The sequence below is a fragment of the Carcharodon carcharias genome, chromosome 14 (genome assembly GCF_017639515.1).
Source record: "Carcharodon carcharias isolate sCarCar2 chromosome 14, sCarCar2.pri, whole genome shotgun sequence".
Lineage (NCBI taxonomy): Eukaryota > Metazoa > Chordata > Chondrichthyes > Lamniformes > Lamnidae > Carcharodon > Carcharodon carcharias.
In genome coordinates, this window is record NC_054480.1 from 147,781,896 (window position 1) to 147,805,548 (window position 23,653).

At 41.8% G+C, this 23,653-nt stretch overlaps 1 protein-coding gene across 1 annotated transcript in view; it reads right to left on the reverse strand.

Annotated features, from left to right (window-relative positions):
* LOC121287635 (protein unc-13 homolog A-like) overlaps positions 1 to 23,653 on the reverse strand; it is a 298,606-nt gene that overhangs the window by 255,635 nt on the left and 19,318 nt on the right. Inside the window, exons 3-5 of the mRNA XM_041205568.1 lie at positions 16,673 to 16,796; positions 6,679 to 6,752; positions 5,335 to 5,386 (exon numbers count right to left, since the gene is read on the reverse strand). Of these exons, the coding sequence (XP_041061502.1) occupies positions 5,335 to 5,386; positions 6,679 to 6,752; positions 16,673 to 16,796 (250 nt within the window). The remainder of the gene's footprint in view (positions 1 to 5,334; positions 5,387 to 6,678; positions 6,753 to 16,672; positions 16,797 to 23,653) is intronic.

A 23,653-nucleotide genomic window follows, 5' to 3' on the forward strand; every position in this document is an offset into this window, starting at 1 on the left:
ACAGGACATTAATGGTAGGAGATTTAGCAGTGGTAGCGCTGTTGAGTGCCAGGAGGAAGTGGTTAGACTCTCTAGCTGGAAATGGCTACACCCAGTCAAATTCTGCTTTGATGTCAACAGCCTTGAGGTCACTCTCAGCTCACCTCTAGAATTCAATTCTTTTGTCCAGATTTGAACCAAGATTATAATGAGGTCTGGAGCCAAGTGTTTCCTGGTGGAACCCAAACTGGGCATCAGTGAACAGGTTATTGGTGAGTATGTGCCACTTGATTGTGCTTTTAACACCTCCCATCACTTTGCTGATTATTGAGAGTAATTGGTTAGACTGAACTTGTCTTGCTTTCTGTGGACAAAAGATACTTGGGCAGTTTTCCATATTGCTAGACAGATGCCAGTGTTATAACTATATTGGAAAAGCTTCTGGAGCATAAATCTTCAGCACTATAGCTGGGATGTTGTCAGGTCCCATTGCTTTTGCTGTATCCAGTGCACTCCAGCCATTTCTTGATATCAAGTGGAGTGAACTGATCCGGCTGAAGGCTGACATTGTGATGAGGGGTATTTCCAAGGTGACCAACCCCAGCAAAAAATTTAAGGGATGCTTTGGTATCAGTGCAAACCTTACAGAGCTTCTTGGGCTGCCAGAGAGAAGATCAAAGAGGAGGACACGGTGCGTATGCAGAGGTACATACTGTGCAAAGCTGCAGCATTGCATTTACAGGGAAAACAGCACCCAGGCCTCAAACAACCCAAGACATCGGACAAACAGGCCAGCTGCAGGACAATCCCAAAAAATCCAGGATGGTTGGTCACACCTGGGTATTTTAGAAGGAAGCCAAGATCTATCATCCACTCAGCACTACTGCCTGAATATAGTTGCAAATGGATTAGCTTCATCTTTTGCTCTCATGTGGGGCTCCCCCATCATTGAGGATGGAGATGTTTGTGGAGACTGCTCTTCCTGTTAATTGTTTTAAGTGTCCATTTGCGACTGGATGTGGACTGCAGAGGTTTGATCTGATCCACTGGTTGTGGGACTGCTTATCTATGTCTGAAGCATGCTGCTTCTACTGTTTAGCATGCTTGTAGCCTTGCATTGTAGTTTTACCAGTCTGGTACCTCATTTATAGGTACACCTGGTACTGCTCTAGGCATGATGTCCTGGATTGATGTTAATGGTATGGGATATGCGATGAGTTATGAGGTTACAGATTGTAGTGGGATACAGTTCTGCTGCTGCTGATGGCTCAAAATATTCATAGATGCTCAGTTCTGAGTTGCTCGATCTATTCTAAATCTATTCCATTTAGCACACTCTCAGTGGTACACAACACGATGGAGTGTGAACACAGGATGTTGTCATCACAAGGACTCTGCAGTGGTCACTTCTACAAATACTGTCATGAATAGTTGCATCAGCAGCAGGTAGATTGGTAAGGACAAGGTCAGGTAGGTTTTTTCCCTCATTCAGGGTCTCTCACCACCTGCCGCAGGCCCAGTCTGGCAGCTATATCCTTCAGGACTTCAGTAGTGCTGCAACTGAGCCATCCTGGTTATGGACTTTAAGCTTGGACGGGCAGTGTTCACGAGTGCTTTGATCAATTTCTTAATGGCCTTAATAGGCCACTTACATTTTGGCAGGCGCTTAGCCAACTCTGGTGTGCACCCACCGAACGAAGTATCATCATGCGTCAATTTACAGGTCAGTGTGTCAGGCCCACCCTGGCGCGCCAATGGAAAGATCCTGCCCAAGGAGACACTGTGACTTCGGATGGAACATACTATCATACAAACAGATATAAGGCACTCAATTTCCAGAGAAGTAAGATGCTCGGTCACATCACTTCCATATTTTGATCTGTTTGTTTGCCCTTACTGTAATTTGTTGTAATATTATCCACCAAAGCCAATGGCATGGACTGTGACTATAAGGAGTAGCTAAACAACAGTAAACAATTACATTTAAAGTCAAGTAACTGTGGCTTTTCCCACTCACAGGATGAAATCCTAATTGCTATCATAAAAGTAATGTCTAATTTGCACTGGTTTTAACAGGGCAATCTAGCTGAAACCAACCAATTTAGTGCAAAAATTAAATCAAGCATAAATTGATTTTCTGCTTTCTTTAACAATTATTTAGAAAACATTGCACTTGAAATCGAACTTGCCCACACCTCTAGATCAAAATAATGAGGATGGTGAGTTTGCACCAATTGAAACAGTGGCCATTTCACAGAATCACAGTGCAGAAGAGGCCTTTCAGCCCATCGAGTCTGCGCTGACACGTGAGAAACACCTGACCTACCTACCTAATCCCATTTACCAGGACTTGGCCCATAGCCTTGAATGTTATGATGTGCCAAGTGCTCATCCAGGTACTTTTTAAAGGATGTGAGGCAACCTGCCTCCACCACCCTCCCAGGCAGCGCATTCCAGACCGTCACCACCCTCTGGGTAAAAAAGTTTTTCCTCACATCCCCCCTAAACCTCCTGCCCCTCACCTTGAACTTATGCCCCCTTGTGACTGACCCTTCAACTAAGGGGAACAGCTGCTCCCTATCCACCCTGTCCATGCCCCTCATAATCTTGTACACCTCGATCAGGTCGCCCCTCAATCTTCTCTGCTCCAACAAAAACAACCCAAGTCTATCCAACCTCTCTTCATAACTTAAATACTTGAGGAGGGTCTTTAAATTGAGGGGTTTTTTTGGGGCACACAGGTACTGGTAGGTACATGTTAAAACTTTTCACATATGAAAAAATATTTAATTTACTAAGAATCTGGTTAATGTATACCAGTACTAGTGAATGGCTCAGTATGTTTTTTGAACTCATTTTACTGATTTAAAATGAAGGCCCGCCCAGTGTGACACAAGGCCAGTGGTGCTCAGCACTACCTGTGCCTGTGGGGGGGTGGAGGAGGGGGGAGAGTCAGACCCTGCCCTCTTTCGTATTATTTATACGTCCCCTCATGTGACAGTGTCACATGAGCTGGGACATGCTTGTCAATTTATCAGAACGTATGTATTTATTTATTTAATAAAACCTTCTGGAAATCTCATCCAGTCCGTGCGAAGGCCGAATGGAATCTTCACCTGCCCACCAACCTTTAGGTTGGACAGGCAGCATTGATAGCTACTGTAATTGGTTTTTTAATGGCCTTAATAGGCTGCTGACAGGTCGGCGGGTGCGCAGCTGCCTCCAGCACACCAGCCGAGCATAATATCTAAATGATGTGCGCTGACGTTGAGACACATGTCCAATGTCACCATGTGTCACTTTACTCGTTGGCGTTGGTGTTGCCGGGTCTGCCACTGCACACCGACGCCAAAATTCTAACCTTTATTTTTGTGAGAAATCCATTTTCAGCCGTATTAATAAAACTCTACTGGTTACTGCTCTTAAATGCATCAACATTCTTTTCAAATGCCAGGATAAAATAAACAATTTTGTTCTAATATACTTGCCAATTTCTTGCCTGGTTCATTGGAAGATTTTAACTTTGTAATTATGCAAATAAGTTTGGGCCGAAGCTTGAAAAATTCTCATTTCAGAAAAATAGCGCAATTTGTGAACAGATTCCCAATTGAACCTAAAGTAGAAACGCTTGCTTAACATCTTTTATCCTGGGCTACATCAATAAGCAGATAAAACTCTACTTAAAAAAAAAAATCAGTGTAAAAATTGCAGGTGGAACAACTTCAGTTATACTGCGAGCTGTGCCTTGCAAGCTGCACATGAGTGGCAGAATCCACTTTCTCAAACTTAAAAATACTCAGTGCTAAGGACAGAATTCTCTGGTCGGCAAGTGTAAAATGACGTGCAGTGATGTCAGGCAGGCATCCCAAAGTCACCGCGCGTCATTTAGATTCTCAGTTCAGTGGGCACGCCAAACTGTCAAAGGCCCATTAAGGCCATTTAAATAGTAATTAATTCAATTAGCTGAGCTGCCCGTCCAACCTTAAGGCTGTCGGACAGGTGAAGAGCCCAGGCGGCCTTCGCATTTTTCATGAAACCTCATCCACGGGCGGGATGAAGTTTCATGAAGTGTTTAAAATCTAATAAAAATTTTAACATTACTTCTTTGACATGTCCCAGCTCATGTGACAGTGTCACATGAAGGGACATGTTTTAAAAGTTTTTTTCCACCTTTATTTAAATTAACACGTCACTCTAATCTCCCTGAGGCACCTCCGTGCCTCAGGGAGATCTCTGTACTCTTTTGTGCACATGTGTGAAATAGCACAGGGAACGACTCAGGGAATCCCCCAGCCCACACAGGGAGCTCTCAGCGCTTCTAGGCGAGTGTCATGCTGAGCGGGCCTTAATTGGCCTGCCCACGTAAAACGGCAGCACGTCTCCGATCGGGGGTGCCAATCAGGTTTGCACTCGCCCCTAACCACCCCCCCCCCCCCCCCCCCCCCCCCCCCCCCCCCCCCCCCCCCGCCCCCCCACCCACCCCCCAATGGGGGGAAAATTTTTCCCTAAGTTTATTTCCAAGAGAACCAAAGGGTTACCTCAGCATATTACAAACAGACTCCACATAAGAGATCTGGATTCAGTCCTGAGTTATACTGCCACCCTCATATCAATGTGCACCTGAAACCACTTGCATTGAAGCCTTACTCTAACCCCCTTGTAATATGTCATTGCTTCAAAGAGGAAGAAGCAAGAGAAGATTGTTTGCAATGCATCATGACAGAATACTATATTTCTCATATATCAGAATGCAGCCATCATATTCCTTTCTTTTTATGGGATCCTGAAAAGGATTAGTATTGTGAGTGATTATCTATATGTCATCATGTTAATCTAAATATCTTTACAACTGAAGTGTAATAGCTATTACAGTCAATGCATACAGATCGGTCTGAACAACAGGAACTCAAACTCCCATTCATTGCACTTCATTCAATCATGGCAGATCATGTTAGTGCAATTCTGGTCTCAAAGTTACCTGGCACTAGATCACGTTACGTATTGCATCAACTGAAGTACAAGGAAGTACTGAATCAAGTAATGAATACACAAATTGGCACTATTCAGTCACTGTAAAATCAGTGGTTCTGATAGTCTTATATGGTGATGTCAATTAGTTCTCAAGTAATTCAATGGCCTTAGAAGTTCCTGAATCAACAACTTAATCATAATGATTTTATTACTGATTAGTACAGAGTAGCTAAAATTACCTACATTAGTTCGTTATTGGACCTATATGCATACATCTATGTAAATTAAAGTCGAGTACAAATTTCTCTGTTAAGAATTGATGAGTTTTATTCTGAAAGCTAATAACTAGACCTCCAGATACCATTGGTATTCAGTGATACTTACAACATTGCGAACCTGGAACAGGTAAAGGCCTCTCCTCTTCTTGGAAAGCAAACTAATTTAAAAAAAAGGTACCATCAAACCTCAATATTAAAAGCCACACCAGCTTATTAACATGAATGTACTTAACTCCACCTACACAGTGTACTTTAAATGTTAAATTTCTGAAGGCCTTTCATAATATGACATTTATTGTAATGACATGGGAGCTTCAGCATAATGGTTTCAGTGGCCCGGATTTTTCAGTCATCAAAAAACAACTGTGCTCAGATAGTCACCTTGCTGATATCTTCCCACAAGGTTTGAGGGCCTTTGAGCAGAAACTTGCTCCAATTTGGCATCTGATAAAGTGGTGCCTTCAACAAGGCATCTGTAAGTAGGGCAAGAAACAGCAAGGCTCTTCAACCCAAAAGATTAAAGAATTCTCACTGCAACATGCAGAATCAAAACCAGGAAATATAAAGTGTTAAATTTAAATTAGATTTAAATCAGAAAGTGAAATAAAGATTAAGAAATACAGAAATGAGACAGACAGAAAAAGCAAAATAAAATGTAAATCTCCAGCATTAATTAATTTCCAAAAGAATGAGACATCACACTTGTAAAATTAAATTTTCAGGGTCAGACAAGTTGTTTGGCAGTGATTATTACACCATCAAGAATTCACTTACTCCTGCATGCACCAGCCCTACTTTGGCATGCTTAGTGGAGAATCAGTGAGCAAGTATTCCAACTTTATGACATTGCATTGATTTCAATGCTGCATCTATCAGCAAGGATCTGTTATAGCACACCTTGTGCAGGAATATGCTGGCTCTGTAAGCAACCTACAGATTTCCATGTTTAACTGCACTTGTGCGGGTGCTGTCCTATTTATTGTGTTATGGCGATCAGCACAGACAGCCACACCATTATTCCTATATGTAAAGTCCAGGCTAACATCTGATGTAACAGTTCAATCCAAAAGAGAAATATTTACCTTTAGCTTTCAAAGTCTTGTCAAGAAGGCAACTTTAAGTACTTGGATTGCCAACATGATAAGATGTTGTTTGCTCTTGACATTATGGTTGATAATTAAATGTTCTGCTTTATGGTTTTAAAAGTCCAAATCTGGGGATACTGTTAAATCCAAAGATTTAATCCTGATTATATTGCCCAGCAATACGAGCTTACCTATGGTATTGGGGGTAATTTTTAAAATCCAAACATCCAAAATTTAAAATGATCCAAATTTTGACCAATTTATTTCAGAACTGGACAAGTTCCACAGCGCTTCAATTTCAAGTGAATTATAAAACATATAATGATCGTATTTGTAAATTCAATTGCACTATATTTAACACTTACATCATCATGATCCCTCATTGCATTCAGTTGCTCCAATTTTTTGGCCCAGTAACGTGCCTCTTCTTCTGGGATATCTACAACAGAGAGTACAACTTTGAAGGAATATATCTGAAGCTTAAACTTCAAAATATATATTTTTATAAATCACTCAAACTATTCAACAATGTTAACAACATATATTTTAATAGCTAATTGCACTATTTTGTCCAATGTGGCTCAAAATTCAACTATCTTATAAATCCAACAATGAAATCAGATATAGTCAAATCTCATCGAAACAAAGTAGGTAAACACAGTTTCTGGGTTTCTCACAGCAACTTCACTGTGGTCAGTATAGGTTTTTAAACTAGCTGAATACTGGCTACGAAAAGCTGTTTTGCTTTCTCCCATGAAATTATGGAAACAGGGTTCAATTATTAATTTGACCACTTTGAATTACTTCATCCATCAATACTTCTAAAGTGCTTGGTGGTTCCTCAATGGAGTTGTGATGAGAAAATGTGAAGTTCTAGTTCTTTGAGGTGTATTTCATTTTGTTCAGTTTGTCACAATTTGTATATAATTCCAGGTGTTATATGGGAACTTCATTTTTAGTTCCATACAAATGCTATTTTGTATCAATCATAAACAAGAATAAGAGAAAAATATTGGAAAATTGTTAGTAGCTAATAAGTCCAGTTCAAGCTTGGTCTTCAGGTTTTTCTCATTTTGGCTACTAATCTTTTTTAGAGACAATGCAGCAAGGTGGCAGACAGTTAGGGGCTGGTACTGGAACCTGGTGAAGGGCAGGCCAGGTGGCACAGATGAAAGACTGTAGAGCTGAGCCTGGGGGCTGAGGTCAGGAGGGAGTGTGGCAGTTATGGCTTGAAGATGTCACAGAGGATGGAGTGAGCAGAAATAGTGGGGACCTGCGAGGGTGTGGGCAACATTCGACTGGGGCCAGGATTTGGGAGTGATCTGGCACCTGATACCACTCAAGGATAGAAAGCATTAACACCTGGCAACATGGGGTAGTGCGAAGGGTGGGCAGCAGCATGAGGTTTCGGAAGTAGTGAGAGGGGAGTAGGGACGGAAATCGGCAATAATTTAGGAAGAGAAGGTAGGTGACCTTGAAAATGGACTAAATACAAAGTTTGAAGGTGGGCACTAAAGGTCAAAAATATGTTAATTAGGACCAAGAAATTATGCATGTAATCAAGTCCCAAAACTGGCAATAAGGGATATTGAGACAATCCAGGATCCCACAATGTACTGTCACAGCAAGCTCAAATATAAAAGGCAAACTCTAGAATAGAGTAAAAAGCAAGCCAAGGGCCAGAGATGGGGGGCAGGTCTTTGTGGGAGAAATTGTTGAAGTTAATTATAATATGGCACCTGCAGATTTTTGAATAAGTTTGGCAATTTGTTTCAGAATTGTTCACTTTTTGTGCAGTTTAAATATTAATCAGGAGCCAAAATGGCTGCCAAAGAGTTTAAAACAAAATCAACAAGTTGGCTGATTTTTCATTGGTAGCATGTAAGTGAATAGAAAATTTTAGCAATTTAAAAAAATAAAACAATGATGTTTTTTGCTTAGCTTTTTTTTTTGCCAGCGGAACATCCAATCCCCTTGGCCCACTATGGCCCATTGCAGTTTGAGTTTTTTTGGCAGAGGGATACTTCAGCCAATCATAACTTATTGTTCTACAAACATTTCCCAAATCATACTGATGTATTTTGCTCTGTGGATGCATGCCAGGCCCAAAATTTTTAACTGACTATATTTCTTCAGATTAATAAATTGACCAGCCATCATTTAACCAGACAAATATAACAATGTAATTTGAACAATCTGCAGCAAATTATACCAATTAACATGTAGTTTTAATTCTAGCTTGTTTGTAAAACTCAATTTATATTTTACTTTATTTCCTGTTTAAAGTTAATGGGCAGGATTTTCCGGTCGGCGGCCCATTCGCTGACGTGTAAAATGACGCACGGTAATGTCGGGCGGAACTCCCAACGTCACCGCGCCCCATTTAAATTTTCCGGTAGGCAGGGGGCGCAGCAAAATCAGCTGTGCGCCTGCCGACCTGTCAATGGCCAATTGAGGCCATCGACAGAGTCATTAAACTAATTAATGGACCTGCCTGTCCAACCTTAAGGTTGGCGAACAGGCCAGGAACCCCGGAGGGAATTAGAAAAAGCATCAAACTTCAGCCACAGGTGGGATGAGGTTTCATGTAGGTTTTAAAAAATTTAATTAAAGTTTTTGTAAAAATTATGAACATGTCCCAGCTCATGTGACAGTGTCACATGAGGGGACATGTTAGGGAAATTTTATTATTCTATTTTTAACTTTCCTACATTTATAGCTGATCTCCCTGAAGCTGCACTTAGCCTCAGGGAGATGAGTACACTCTCCATTTTGGGATTCGCCTGCATAGGGAGCGCATGGCGTTCTGTGCAGATGTCACACTGGGTGGGACTTAATTGATCCGCCCACGTAAAACGGAGCCGATCAGAAGCGCGCCTGTGCGTACCCGCCCTTCAACTTCACTCCCGACAGGGAGAAAATCCTGCCCAATGGAAAATAGCAAATACATGAAAAGGGTAATTCAGTTTTCTTTTTACTACTAAAAACACAGTTACGCTACATTCAACAAGGTTACATCGCATTCAACAAGGTATAACTTTTTTAATATTCTTTTACAAAATGAACAGTGTAAAAGTGAAAGTTTAAATAGAAACATTGAAAATCCGGGTTATGCTCTTACTGAGCAATTCTGGACGGAACATAATCATCACTTCCCTTTCACACCAGACACCCTCCACCAACTGCATGGTAGAATGTATTTCTCACTGGTTTTCAGCTTTAAAATGGTCCTAAATTTACTGTGTTTATTTACTTTTATTCCAATCCATCTTCAAATTAGTCCCAAAAAATTATTTTCTCAGATGAGCAGTTCAAAAAAAGAGTAATTTACACTTAAATGTTCTAGTAATTGATCAATGTTACTGAATTATAAGCATTCAAATGATGTTGCAATTCAGCCACATTAAGTTAAGGAGAACATTCAGTACCTTACTGTATTTGCTATTCTGTGGATTGCCTGACAACTTCCAAACCACAGCTGAACTGCTATATAGTTGAAGTATGAATGCACAGATCAGTCAATTTTTTTTTAAATGGGCTCCACGAACAAATTTTATCTTCAGAATATCATTATGTTGAGACCAATGATGTTTCAGTTTGAACTCTGATGGGCTAATCCCTTCACCCCCCAACACCACCCTGCCCCAAAGTTTTTTTTTCCTTTTTAAAGTTATACAATTCCAGCTTGCATTATTGATTCGTAAAATAACTCTGTTTCTCTCTCTAATGATGCCGCCAGACCTGCTGAGTATTTCCAGCACTTTGGTTTTATTTCAGATTTCCAGCATCTGCAGTATTTTGCTTTAATATTATTGCATTATTGACAGACCAGATGTAATGGTTGGTCTCAAACAACAGATACATTTCACAATGACAATTCTTGCTTTTTTTCTCATCAATGAACTAAAAGGATTGAAATATAGTACATAATGCAGAAAATCTAGCACCTACATAAAAATGTGTTAATGATAAATTCTGCCCATAATAATCAGAGCAGTGCAGAGTCTTCAGTATGTTTTAATGATGACAGTGTGCTGTACATGCATTATGCACATCAGCAGCAGAACTTAACATGGTGAAAGTGACATGGTTGACCAGTAGCAATTCTTCCTCATTTTGTTCTGAAAAATGGATTCTGAACTGCGCAGTTATTAATAGCTGTCAAAACTCTCCAGTATAACATTTTAATTGTATTCCGACATACAGCTTTAAGGAAATGAACTTTACAAGATTAGGATCAAATGTGGTAATACATTATGCAATAAAAGCAGCCCAAACAATGGGTACAGTGTTAATCTCACAGGCCGTTGGAAAGCAGTACCACAGTGATGTGTTGCAATGGGTGTCTCTCTCTTTATGAAGGTGGAACACCAGGACTACACTCCAATTCAAAAAATAACACTGAACACTTCTGTTCAAGGTTATGGAAATATTAACATTTTTCAACACATTATTAAAAATTCATTCATATCCATTTGGACAGAAATGCACAAAACTATGGGTGGAATTTTCCACTCCCGTTGGTGGCGGGCGAGTTTGACAGTGTGAGTGGACAATATGGCAAGAAAGTCAAAAATTAGTTTTACACCATTGTGAAACCTGTTTGCAATTGTCTGCTCTGCCCACCAATGGCCGAACGTGCTCCCGCTGCCATATGTCAGAAACCTAACTTCAATACTTTAGCATCTCATTATAAGGCCTGCTCACCAGAATCATCTCCCCATGCTGATCATCCGGGCACAATGTGTTTCACTACTGTACATAAGCAAACATGCAACTGTTGGGCTACACTTCACTTGGGACTTCAAGGTTTGTTTGCCTACCTTGCTTCAGGCAGCACACTCAGTCATCAGAGCCAGGCTTTGCATACAGCACCACTTCACTTTTGGGGTGGGGGGGGGGTGCTCACGGACCGGTCTCTACCTACCAGACCAGCCGTAAGGCGGAGGTAGCTTTTTGATGGCTGCAGGGCTAGGGCTTGCTTAGGGAAGGGGGAGAAGTGGCCTCAGGGAAGGGAAGAGGCTTCAGAGTGAGGGCTGTAATGGGGAAGAGGTTATCCCAGAGTGTGTGGGGGCACATGTTGATCTGCGCAAGTGGCCTCAAAATGGTGAGGGCTAAGGAGGCAGTTTCTAGAGGAGTTTAGGCCAGGTGGAGATGTGAGGGTGTGTGAGAGAGTGAGCGATGATGTCCCTTGAGCTGACGGTGAGTGAGATGCCAGTGAATGTGTGATGGCCTTGTGAGTGTTCAAGTTTAGAGTGATGCAATGGTTGCCTTACCCTGGCAGCACAGATGAGATCGTTCATCCTCTTTCTGCATTGGATGGTCAACTTCTTCTGTGTAGCATTGGCACTGACCACCAGTGCCACCGTTTCCCAAGTAGGGTGATGGGATTGCTGGACTTCCTGCGGCCAGAGTGAGGATGGAGGACATCATGGTGGGCCTCTGAAAGGCATTCCAGTGACAGGTCATTGGACGCTTCTTGGCTTTCAGGGCTATGCCTTCACTGGAACAATCCTGGGCTTTAAGCATTGAGAACCGTGTGCATAGCTGCAGTTTAGATATGGCTCACGGAGTGAGCAAACGATGAGATAACAGCATGGCGGGCGATTCAGAGGCTGTACACTAATTTCCTGTGGCTGCATAATTAATGAGGCAGGAAGCAGACACTATAACACAAAAAAAAACGCTCTTGCAGCCGGCAGGTAAAGCCTCTTTTTTCACGCCCGCTACCGCACTTTGTACAATTCTGGGATGATTCTGCCCCATATCTTTTCTCAAAATTCTCCTAACATTAACCTTTTATTCTCCCTTCCTTGTAAACAGCCTACTTCCAGGGCATCAGAACTCTCATATTTTCCCAGTTCTAATGAAATGTCATCAACCTGTAATATGAGCTTTATTTCTCTCTCCACAGATGCTCCCTGACCCACTGAGTATTTACAGCATTTTCTGTTTTATTTCAGATTTCCATTAATGGATTCCTATGACATGAGAAGAACTCCAACACTGAATATTCAAAACTCTATCCTTACAGATATTTTTAAAAATGGACTTTTTGCTGAACCAAAAAGATGGCTGCTACAAGTCACCTGACCACATGGATGGCCCTTGTTTGAGAGCTACCCCAGAAGTTACAAGAACAAAAGAATTCTTTCCTCAGCTTCTGGGATCTCACACCTCATTGTGCAGACCCCTTGTAATCACAAAAGACCAGGAGACTGGACTTCAGAACTAGTCATGCCTACAACGCGGCTAACAGGCTCATATCATACCTGGGACTGACCAGGCCCATTTCAAAAGGAGATGTCATTTTCACCTGATAAGCCCACCTTACTAGTGGAGTCAGTGGGTCTGCCTAGACAATGGCTTCCCAGACACCAGACCCTCAACATTGATTTGAAGGTTGATAAATTCCCAGACATTACTTGTTGAAAGAAGTACCATCTAAGCCAATACCAGACACTGGATAAACATTCCCTTTGAAGCCAATGTGGAGGAGGAAGGTCAAATGACTCAAGTGATCATTTTGAAATCCCTACATGCCTTTGAGAACTGAGAACTAGTCAGTCTGGTGTTTTAACACCCAACTGGGGAACCACCAAGAAATAGACCCTCCAGACAGAACAACCTCAAAACCTGTCTCTGCTGGAAGATTTCTTAAAATCACCTACAGAACTGACCCAGTTCCTGCATACTCCTTCATCTTGCAGTTAGCACCCACACTGAAAAGCAAATACTACAATTCTGGACTTCAGAACTGTGGTTCTGAACTCAAACTCCTACACGAAAGAATTCCTCATTGGACTCTGACTTGGGACTCTGGAGATCAAGTGGACTAATATTCATTTCTGTGCCTCTTGTTCTATAAAACTCCTTTTCCCTATTACCCCATTACTGCATGTGTGTTTGCGTGTCTGTGTGTGTGCACGTGTGTGCGTGCAGTGGGACGTTGTGAACACTCCTTCCCCCGGTGTTTTTGAATGTGAAAATAAACTAACCTCCTGAGTTAATCCTAACTTGAGTTTGCTGTGGGTTATTTGTAAATTGGATCACAAAAACTAAGGGATTGGGAAAACACATCACCACCTATTTTTAAGAACTTATTCAAAATACTTGTGCTTACAGACAGGTGGGAAGAGGAAATCAGTGCAGTTTGTCTGTCTCTCTCCTGCTTGTGACACTAGCATGCTTTAACAATAACAAAGCACAACCTTTCACAGAGTGTGCATTTTAGTTAAACATATGCACAATAAATTTCAACCTGAACAGGCGATGTCTGGCTTCAACTTTGAATGAGGGAAACACCAGCCAATCTGGGCACCTTTCTTGGAGACCTGCATGATCACATCCCCCTAAATATCAAAAGGTAATGGGGGTGGGGGAGAAAGTCTATACAAACACTATTGTTTAATGACTTTCAAGATGAAATGTTGTCCCAGGATGTACACCTCTATGGATATATATGAACCAGTGTACCACATGCAAGCACGAGGGCCAAGTTGGAGAAAGAAATGTAATTTAGTTCATCAAATCTCTCTTTTCACAGATTGTTGAACATTTTTAACCTTCCAAGTGAAAGTACTGTACAGCACGCTAATCTGCAAAGGTTACCAGCACACACAAGGTATAATAATTTAATTTGGGGCAGAATATTGCCATCGGTCTGTGGGGGTGGGCCCGACACGCCGATGCGTAAAATGACGCACGATGATGTCGGGCGTGTGTCCTGATGTCATCGCACGTCATTTCGATATTTTGTTCGGGCGGCGAGTGCCAAAGGTGGCGGCACACCCGCCAATCTATCAATGGCCTATTAAGGCCATTAAAAAAGCAATTAAGGTTGTTAACAACGCTGCCCATCCAACCTTAAGGTTGTCGGGCAGGCGAAAAGCCCAAGCAGCCTGTGTGTTTTTCAGGAAACCTCATCCATGAGCAGGATGAGGTTTCCTGAAGCTTATATAAAATAAATAAATACATTTTCGTGACTTCACAAACATGTCCCAGCTCATGTGAAACTGTCGCCTGAGGGGATATGTTTAAATAATTTTTTACTTTATTTATTTATTTCATTAATTAAAAACTTGAGGCAGCTCCGTGCCTCAGGGAGATTGCTCTGCTCGTTCGTGTGCATGTGCGAAAGAATGCACGCCTCGACTCTCCCTCCTCCCCCCGACCAGGTAGCGCTGAGCGCTCCAGAACACGTATTACGCTGGGTGGGCCTTAATTGGCCTGCCACATAAAATGGGGGCATGCAGCCGATTGCAGGTGGCAATCAGCTCCACGCCCACTCCCGCCCAGCCCAGCCCACCCAACATAGGGAAGATTCAGCCCCTGGTACGCAGATGTGTATAATTTCCCACTTTTGTTTAAAATCATTCTTAAAAACATTTTCTAAGCAGAATAACTGATTTATCATTGCTTCACAGCTGGTGACTCCAATTCTGGTGCTTATGTGTTTTATTAAGGTATCACACCGGCAACCATCCACATATCAAAATCTACAAAATATTGTGGATTTACTGTGTGTATCACTGAATTTATTGCACAATAAAACATCCCATAACCTAGAATTATACACAAGGGCAAAGACAGGATGACATATTAGTTGGCAAATAGTATACCCAACAGGATAGTGTGAAAAATTTCAAGGACTATGTCTGACAGACACGTCTGTATGAGTCATCTCAGTTCCAGGATATCACTGCAAGAGTTCCTCAGGGTAGTATCCTAGGCCCAACCATCTTCAGCTGCTTCATCAATGACCTTCCTTCCATCATAAGGTCAGAAGTGAGAATGTTCGTTGATGATTGTACAATGTTCAGCACCATTTGTGACTCCTCAAATACGGAAGCAGTCCACGTCCAAATGCAGCAAGACCTGGACAATATCCAGGCTTGGGCTGACAAGTGCCAAGTAACATTCGCGCCACACAAGTGTCAGCTAATGATCATTTCCAACAAGAGAGAATCAAACCATCACTTGATGTTCAATGGCATTACCATCACTGAATCCCCCACTATCAACGTCCTGGGGGTTACCATTGACTAGAAACTGAACTGAACTAGCCATATAAATACTGTGGCTACAAGAGCAGGTCAGAGGCTAGCAATTGTGTTATAAATGACTCACCTCCTGACTCCCCAAAGCCTGTCCACTATCTACAAGGCAGAAGTCAGGAGTGTGATGAAATACTCCCCACTTGCCTGGATGAGTTCCCACAACACTGAAGAAGCTGGACAGCATCCAGGACAAAGCAGCCACTTGATTGGCACCATATCCACAAACATTCACACTCTCTGCCACCAACACACAGTAGCAGCAGTGTATACCATTTACAAGATGCACAGCAGGAATCCGCCAAGGCTCCTCAGACAGCACCTTCCAAACCCACAGCCAGTGCCACCTAGAAGGACAAGGACTTCAGATCGATGGGAGCATCACCAACTCGAAGTTCACCTCCAAGTCTCTCACCATCCTGACTTGGAAATATATCGCCGTTCCTTCACTGTCACTGGATCAAAATCCTGGAATTCCCTTCCCAACAGCACTATGGGTGTACCGACACCACATGGGCTGCAGTGGCTCAAGAAGGCAGCTGACCACCACCTTCTCAAGGGCAACTAGGGATGGGCAATAAATGCTAGCCCAGCCAGCGATGCCTGCGTCCCATGAATGAGTTAAAAAATGCAGGTGCACAATGAGGAAATCTTCAGAACTTGAGCTCAATCAAGGCTGATACTCCAGTCCAGTTTTGAAAGATTGCTGATTGTCTGAGATGTTGTTATTTGCTTGAGATTTCAAATCAATCTTCCATTTACCTGTTCAGGTGGCATTATAAATTCATGATACTAATTGGAGGGGGGCGGGGGGGGGGGGGGGGGGGGGGGGGGCAGGAAATAGAACTAATACCTCTGGCGTCCAGAGAACATTTTTATGTTAAATCACAACTAAAAGTGGTTAATATAAAAAGTACAATATGCTATTGTTGGCAGTTAGAACAATCTGGCCATGGAGACGTTTATCCAATGAAGGAAGTTACATAGAGTAAAACATTGTAAAAGTAGGAAACAAATGCAAAGTAGCAATGAAGGAAAGCACTTGATTTATTCAGTAAAATTATTAAATGCTTTTAAACAGACAGTAAAAGGATGAAAATCATGGTAAGAACTATCAAAAATTTTCATAATATCCAACAATACAAAAATAACTCTGATAACAAAGGACAGATGTGCAGAATCTTTTGTGGCTCAGTTTTAATAAGCAAACACCACTCTTTGTCATCCTGTGAACACTGTAATTATAAATGGAACCTAATGAAACGGGAAGAAAAATAGAACCCAAAGCTCAGCCAAAACCTACCAAGTGGTAACTCAAATCGAGTGTCCAACAAAATCCTGTGAAACGTTGGGTCTTTTGTCCCACAGATTTCATTATCTGTCATTATAACCTCTGAGTCAAGAGTCAGCCATTCACCAGGTCCCTCCTTCAAAGAGAAAGAGGAAAGAAAGTGATTGATATGGAGCAAGATGAACAAATACAGAAAAGGAAGATATAGTTTAGCTTTGAATGAATGCAATATACAGTATTGAAGGTACAGAGCATATGGAGGAAGGATGGATGTGCCTTTTTATTGACTATAAATGATTAGGTTAGTAGCATCCATTTATATTGTTCATAAACAAAAATAGCGGTACAATATATTAAAAATATAGGCAGCTGAGGATGCATTCCACCCTCAAAACAAGCAAACCAGAACGAAAGAAATGGTTCCAACTCATTCACCAATACTATAAATACTTAGATAATCTTCTCTTTATGAAAACCTTTTAGCATGTAACTGAAAAATGCTCAATGCTCATCAGGAATCTTATGAAAAAAATACATTAAACTTCTAAACCTGGTTAATTTACTTCTTTCTTTATAAAGAAGTATTGTATACCATCATCACAACAAGTATTGTATACCATCATTACAACAAGTGAAGTATTGTATACCATCATCACAACAAGTATTGTATACCATCCTCACAACAAGTATTGTAAACCATCATCACAAGTATTATATACCATCATTACAACAAGTGAAGTATTGTATACCATCATCACAACAAGTATTGTACACCATCATCACAACAAGTATTGTATACCGTCATCACAACAAGTATTGTATACCGTCATCACAACAAGTATTGTATACCATCATCACAAGTGCACTAAATATCTCAAATAAACAAGTACTCATTTACTTAAAAATATAATTCTGCTCAAATTCAGACTTTTGCTATGGTCTTAAATCTTTAGGTTAATATTGATATTATTATGTGTAATTTATTTTTTTTTAAATTTTAGCAAGTAATTCTGATTCATTTAAAAAAATAAATGATCTGGACACAAAAATACAAGGTAAAGGTGCCACTCCACGAAGCAGTACAGAAAGAAGGATTCTTAGCAACAGAGACTGAGAAATAGAAAAGACAGCAGTAACTTGAGGCAGCATTTTCCCCTCGTTGGGTGGGCACGGAGAGCAAGTCCAGGAACGGCCATGAAACAGACCGCTGCCCAAGTTTGGGCTCCGACCACAATTTCACGTTGGTTGGCCAACTAACGGCCAGCCGGCATGAAACGTGCGCTAAGAGCCCCAGCTCTGCCGGGGTGGGGGTGGGGGTGCGGGAGGAGCACTAACGCTGAAGTCTGTGCATGCGCAGGGGAGCGTCAGCTGAAAGCTCCCTGAAGACACAGAGCTGCCTTAGGAAGCTGAAGAGTTTTAAAATGAAAATTAAACATTTTATAAATGATATAAACATAGATGCCACTGAGTCACATGAAGAGGAAGATGTTTAAAAAAATGTTACTGTTTTTTTAATAACCATTGGAAACCTCACCCCACCTGTGGATGAGGCTTCATATAAAAATGCAAAGGCCGCTTGGTTTATTCGCCCGCCGACCGAGCGGTTGAGTGGGCAGCGATAAATACAAATTAATTACTTGTTTAAGGGTCTTAGTAGGCGAGAGGCGGCAGTGCACCTGCCAACTGAAAGATCGAGAGAGTGCGCGATGACGTTGGGATGCTCACCCAACACCGTCACGCACTGTTTCACTCCCGTTCAGGTTGGGAGCTCGCTCGCCCGCGGGATGAAAAATTCTGGCCTTAGACTTTTCATCCATCAGGAGGAGGCAACTGACAGGGGACACAATAGAGGCCTCTATGTGATGTTGAAAAAGTAAATCCAGAATAGGCCACCAAATTAAGTTGTGATATTAGGATAAGGATTTAAGCTTTTTAAGAATTTAAGAATTCCGGAATGAAAGGCAAACTCAGATGATTTCATGTGGCTCTTCACACAACCTGGATTATAAAATGAAATGGACATTCCTGTGTTCTGGCAGAAGGGAAAGGACATGGAATCATCTGAAAAAACCAGATACTGAGCTGGGGAAGATGTTGTAAATTTCCGAGTGGGTGAAAATGACAGGGCCCAAATGACCTTCCCTCCTACTGAGCTTTACTTAAAAATATTATCAACTACATACTTAAAAATACGCAAATAGAAATAAAATAATATAACACCAAAGCCTATAAATTCAGCTCTGAAACTGCCACAGTCTACAAAGCTCCCAATATGGCAGGCAGGAAGTTTGCGCATGTTTCTATCTGAAAGTGCGCTGCCCACCATATTGGCAAAGGAGAATGGGCACCTTTCACCCACATTCGAAGCAAGCATTAGGTTGATTGCATATGCAAATAAGGGTTTTAAACCTGTTTGAAGCCGCCTCTGTTTAACTAGCTTGTCCTGAGGCAGTCACACCAGTGAAAATACGCTAAGTAAAAAACCAGACCATGTGATCACCTGTGACCTAAAGGATAAGTTTTAACATTTACTGACTTGAATGTAGAGACGGGAAACGCAGGAGTTCTCCTCTCAATGTCATATTTAACATCCCCTTCCTTGATCCTCCCCCCAGCCCCCTCTGCAGACCCTGATCAGTTGCCCTCTGATCTCCTCTCCATACGCAACTTTTTCTCCTGACCCCCAGTCACCCCCCCATCACTGGCCTCCGCTCCTGCCCCATCTCACTCTCTGATCCCTGGACCCACTATTCTGAGGGCTGCTGTGGTTCTAGCAATGGTCTGATATTACAAACTCTTCATCCTCATGCTCTGATGCAACTTCATTTCACTGAGGCACAAGGTCCTATATTCGTGGAACCTCAGGCCCATAAACTCCATGCACTTGAATGGAGGCCTAATTGAACAACTACAAATGGTTGAAACTAGAGGAATTTGTCGGAGCTGCTCTTGACTACTAACTTGGTGCACTTGTAATTACAAGAATAAACAATACAAAATTCACTTGGTATTACAGAACTTGAGGATTGCTAAAAAAAAGGAGATGCCAAAGAAGCTTTTTGTCAGGGCAAATTTTAAGATTACCAAAATTCAAAGGGAACAACAATTTATGCTGCATGGGAAGAAGGTGCTGATTGGTTGGCAATTGGACTCTGAATGGTAGAGGCATTGCCATGGAGAATGCTCCAGAGAACAGTTATCTGCAAGCCTGACAAAGGGTTTGGAAGAGCCATCCTTAATAAGTGTGACTATATCGAGAAAATGCACACTGTTCGTAATGATGGTTCCAAATTCATATCTGTTGGAACTGCCACAAAGCATGACCACACAGCCCTGCTCAAAAGCAAGTTACATAAGTCCAACAAGCGTTTTTGTAAGAGTAACACGTTGCCTGGCGGTGTATATGATAATCACAGTTCACTACATCCATGTAGGCATGGGCTGCGCAAGACACACTAAAGTGATGTCCCTTTCTGCCCTATCTTATCCATGACTGGTTCTGCAAAGCATGAATTGGCTAAATGGTTGAGCGAGTTGCTACAACCAGTTCTGAGCAAGTTTTCCACATACACGGTGAAGGATTCCTTCACCTTTGCAAAAACCATACAGGACTTGTATGTTGGTAGCCATGCCATATCCATGTGCGCGTTCGACATTGCCAGCCTATTCACTAATGCGCCACTCAAGGAAGCCATAGACATTTGCACTACATCTCAAATCGTGGCCATCTGGATACGTCGCTATTGTCCGCATCTGTATTCATTGAACTTATGAACTCAGCAACTCGTGCAGTTGATTTCAGTTTTAATGGCAAATCTGCCAATCAGTTCTCTACAACTGCCTACCGCAAACCCACCTTCACTGGTCAATACACGGGTTATAGGATTGGCCTTATCGGCAACCTCGTAAATAGGGCCTGAGCCATTTGCTCACTGTGCAAGCTTGATGCTGAAATAGGGAACATCAAAGCTATCCTGTGGGATAATAGATACCCCGATCAGATCACTGCTTGCTGTATATCACACAACTCAAGAACGGGCCCAAGGCTGTCATGTTCTGTCCTAAAAGTGCCCAAACTACGTCAAATTATCCTGGAAGGGTAAGGTGTTTCAAAAATTTGAGCAACAGGTGAAGTTAACTGTTTCACGCTGCTACTATGCCGACAACCAATTTAAGATTAACAGTTAGGATCGCAGAGTGGCCCCCTTATACGTGCTAGAAGCTACATATATTCACACACAGCGCCCTGTTCTTTGCAAACAGAAAGCACATATCATTGCTTTGCACCATTTTCAACCAAACAAAAGCTTGGGGGAATTCATTTTCCATGGCAACACCTTGACCAAAGTCGGCCTGCCTGGTTTGAACTTAAATTAAAGTTTAGCAGTTAACTGTTCCCTGGTGCATTCTCCATGGTAACACCTCTACCAGAGTCCAATTGCCAACCAAGAGGGGAGCACCCTCTTCTCATGTAATATAAATTGTAGTTTCCTTTGAAATTTGGTATTCTTGTGAATCTATCCTGATGGGTGCAAGACGAAAAGCTTCTATAATTTCTTTTGGGACAAGCTTTTTCAGCAATATTAAATTCCACGAGTATCAAAATCTATATGTTACAAAAATATTCAAATGGTTTATACATTATTAATCAAGAACTCTTACAGTTTTTTTGATCAAGTTGATTTCAAAGCTTTATTATACAAAGTATGCAGGCCTTTTGGCCCAACTCGTCTATGCTGGTGTTTATTGTCACACAAGTTTCCTGCCATTTCCATCTACGTTATCTATTACACGTTCAACTAAAACGTCACACAAATCAAGAATCTTTTACAGCTTTATCCAGCTGTACAGCCCAAACATTAAACACCTTCTCCAAAACAAAAGCTAACTTTTAGAATAACATCAGCTTTAGTGGCACAGAGAAAGTGTAATTAATGCATTAATTAATTTATTCACTAAAAGTCATATTAAAAATATTTAGGCAAAACTTGATGTAACCTTTGTGTCCATCCTCAACTACTCATGAATTTAAAGTAAAGGTGTCCAGCAAAAATTGGACAAAATTTATCGATCAACAATTTTCTATTTATTCAACAGATTCCAATTTTTCAATCTATTTTCTAGCAGATCCATTCAAAACTTTTCTAGTTCACTTAAAGGAACACCACTTGTTCCTGTCTATGTGATAAAAAAAGCACAGTTAAAAGCACTAGATACAGCAAAAGCTACAGGCCTTGACAACACCCAGCTGAAGACTTGCTGAAATCGTCATCCACCCAGGTGAAAGCAAAATACTGCGGATGCTGGAAATCTGAAACAAAAACAGAAAATGCTGGAAAAACTCAGCAGGTCTGACAGCATCTGTGGAGAAGGAAACAGAGTTGACGTTTTGAGTCGGTATAGCTCTTAAGAAGGGTCATACGGACTCGAAACATCAACTCTGTTTCTCTCTCCATAGATGCTGTCAGACCTGCTGAGTTTTTCCAGCATTTTCTGTTTTTGTTCCTCATCCACCTATGTTATCTCTAGACTCGACTATCCAATGAACTCCTGGCTGGTCTCCCACATTCTATCCTCTGTAAACTTGAGGTCATCCAAAACTCTGCTGCCCACGTCTTAACTCACAGCGTCCCATTCCCCCAACACCCTTGTGCTGGCTGACTTTCATTGGCTCCTGGTCAAGCAACGTCTTGACTTTTAAATTCTCATCCTATTTTTTTTTAATCCCTCCATGGCCTTGCCTCTTCCCACCTCTACAATCTCCTCCAATCCCATGACCCTTCAAGATATCTCTGTTCTTCTAATTCTGGTTTCTTGTGCATTCACAATCGTAATTGCTCCACCAATAATCACCCTTCCATCAGTTGCCTAGGCCCCAAACTCTGGAATTCTCTCCCTACATCTACCCAACTCTCTACCTTATTTTCCTCCTTTAAGACACATCTTAAAGCCTACCACTTTGACCAAGCTTTTGGTCATCAAACCTAATATTTCCTTACATGGTTTGGTATCATACTTTGTTTTATAATTTTCCTGTGAAGGACCTTTGGACATTTCATTACATTAAAGGCGCTATATAAATATAAGCTGTTGCTGTGCTCCACATCTAGCCATTCCTCCAGCCAATGGTCTGGATTTTACAGGTGTGATTTTGGTGGGAGGGGGCACAAAAAATGAGCACCTTCCCACCAGCCCCTCCCCGCCCCCAACCTGTTGCTCATAAAGTTATAGGCGAGCAGGTGCCAAAAACTGGCTTGTTAGCAAACCAAATGACCCAATGATTATGCTGCTCCTGACACAATACTGTTGCTGTAGGCAGGCCAGCTGGAGGCCGTTTCTTTAATACAACTGGTAAAAAGGCAGGAAGGAAGTGGGTACATCCTTCAGTTGGTGCCCTGTGTGTGCATCAGGGAGACAACTCCCCCCTTGGCGCTCACTGCCAAGTTCTGGTACTGCCCTGAGGATAGGACTTCCTTCCACTGAGGAGCAGAAGCCTCATTCTCCTCTCATTAAGGCCACGTGGTCTATTCCTATTGCCTTGTTTAACGTAGATTGGTCTGGGGCCAACATAACTTCCGGTGGCAGGATGAGGCAGGGGGAGGGGGTGGGTGGTGGGGGTGGCAGGCAATGCACCACCAGCACCCCACTCCCTTCCCCAACACCTCCAAAAAATTCAGCCCAAGGTGTTCCAGTACATCATGGGCATTTACCCAACAAAGTGAAAAATGGCCCAAATATGTCCTGTCCACAAAAAGCAGGACAAATTTAATTTGACCAATTATCCCCCCCCCCCCCCATTAATCTATTCTTGGTGATACTTTCCATTATTTTGCTAATGATCAAGTGTTATCAAGCAGCACTTACTGAACAGTAACCTGCACAGCAATGCTGTGCACATGTGTTTAAGTGCACATGTACGTACTCTGCAAGTTGCTGTTCAATTTACTCTATAATATGGAATGTTCTCCTTCATTGGCAGAGGTATAGAATATA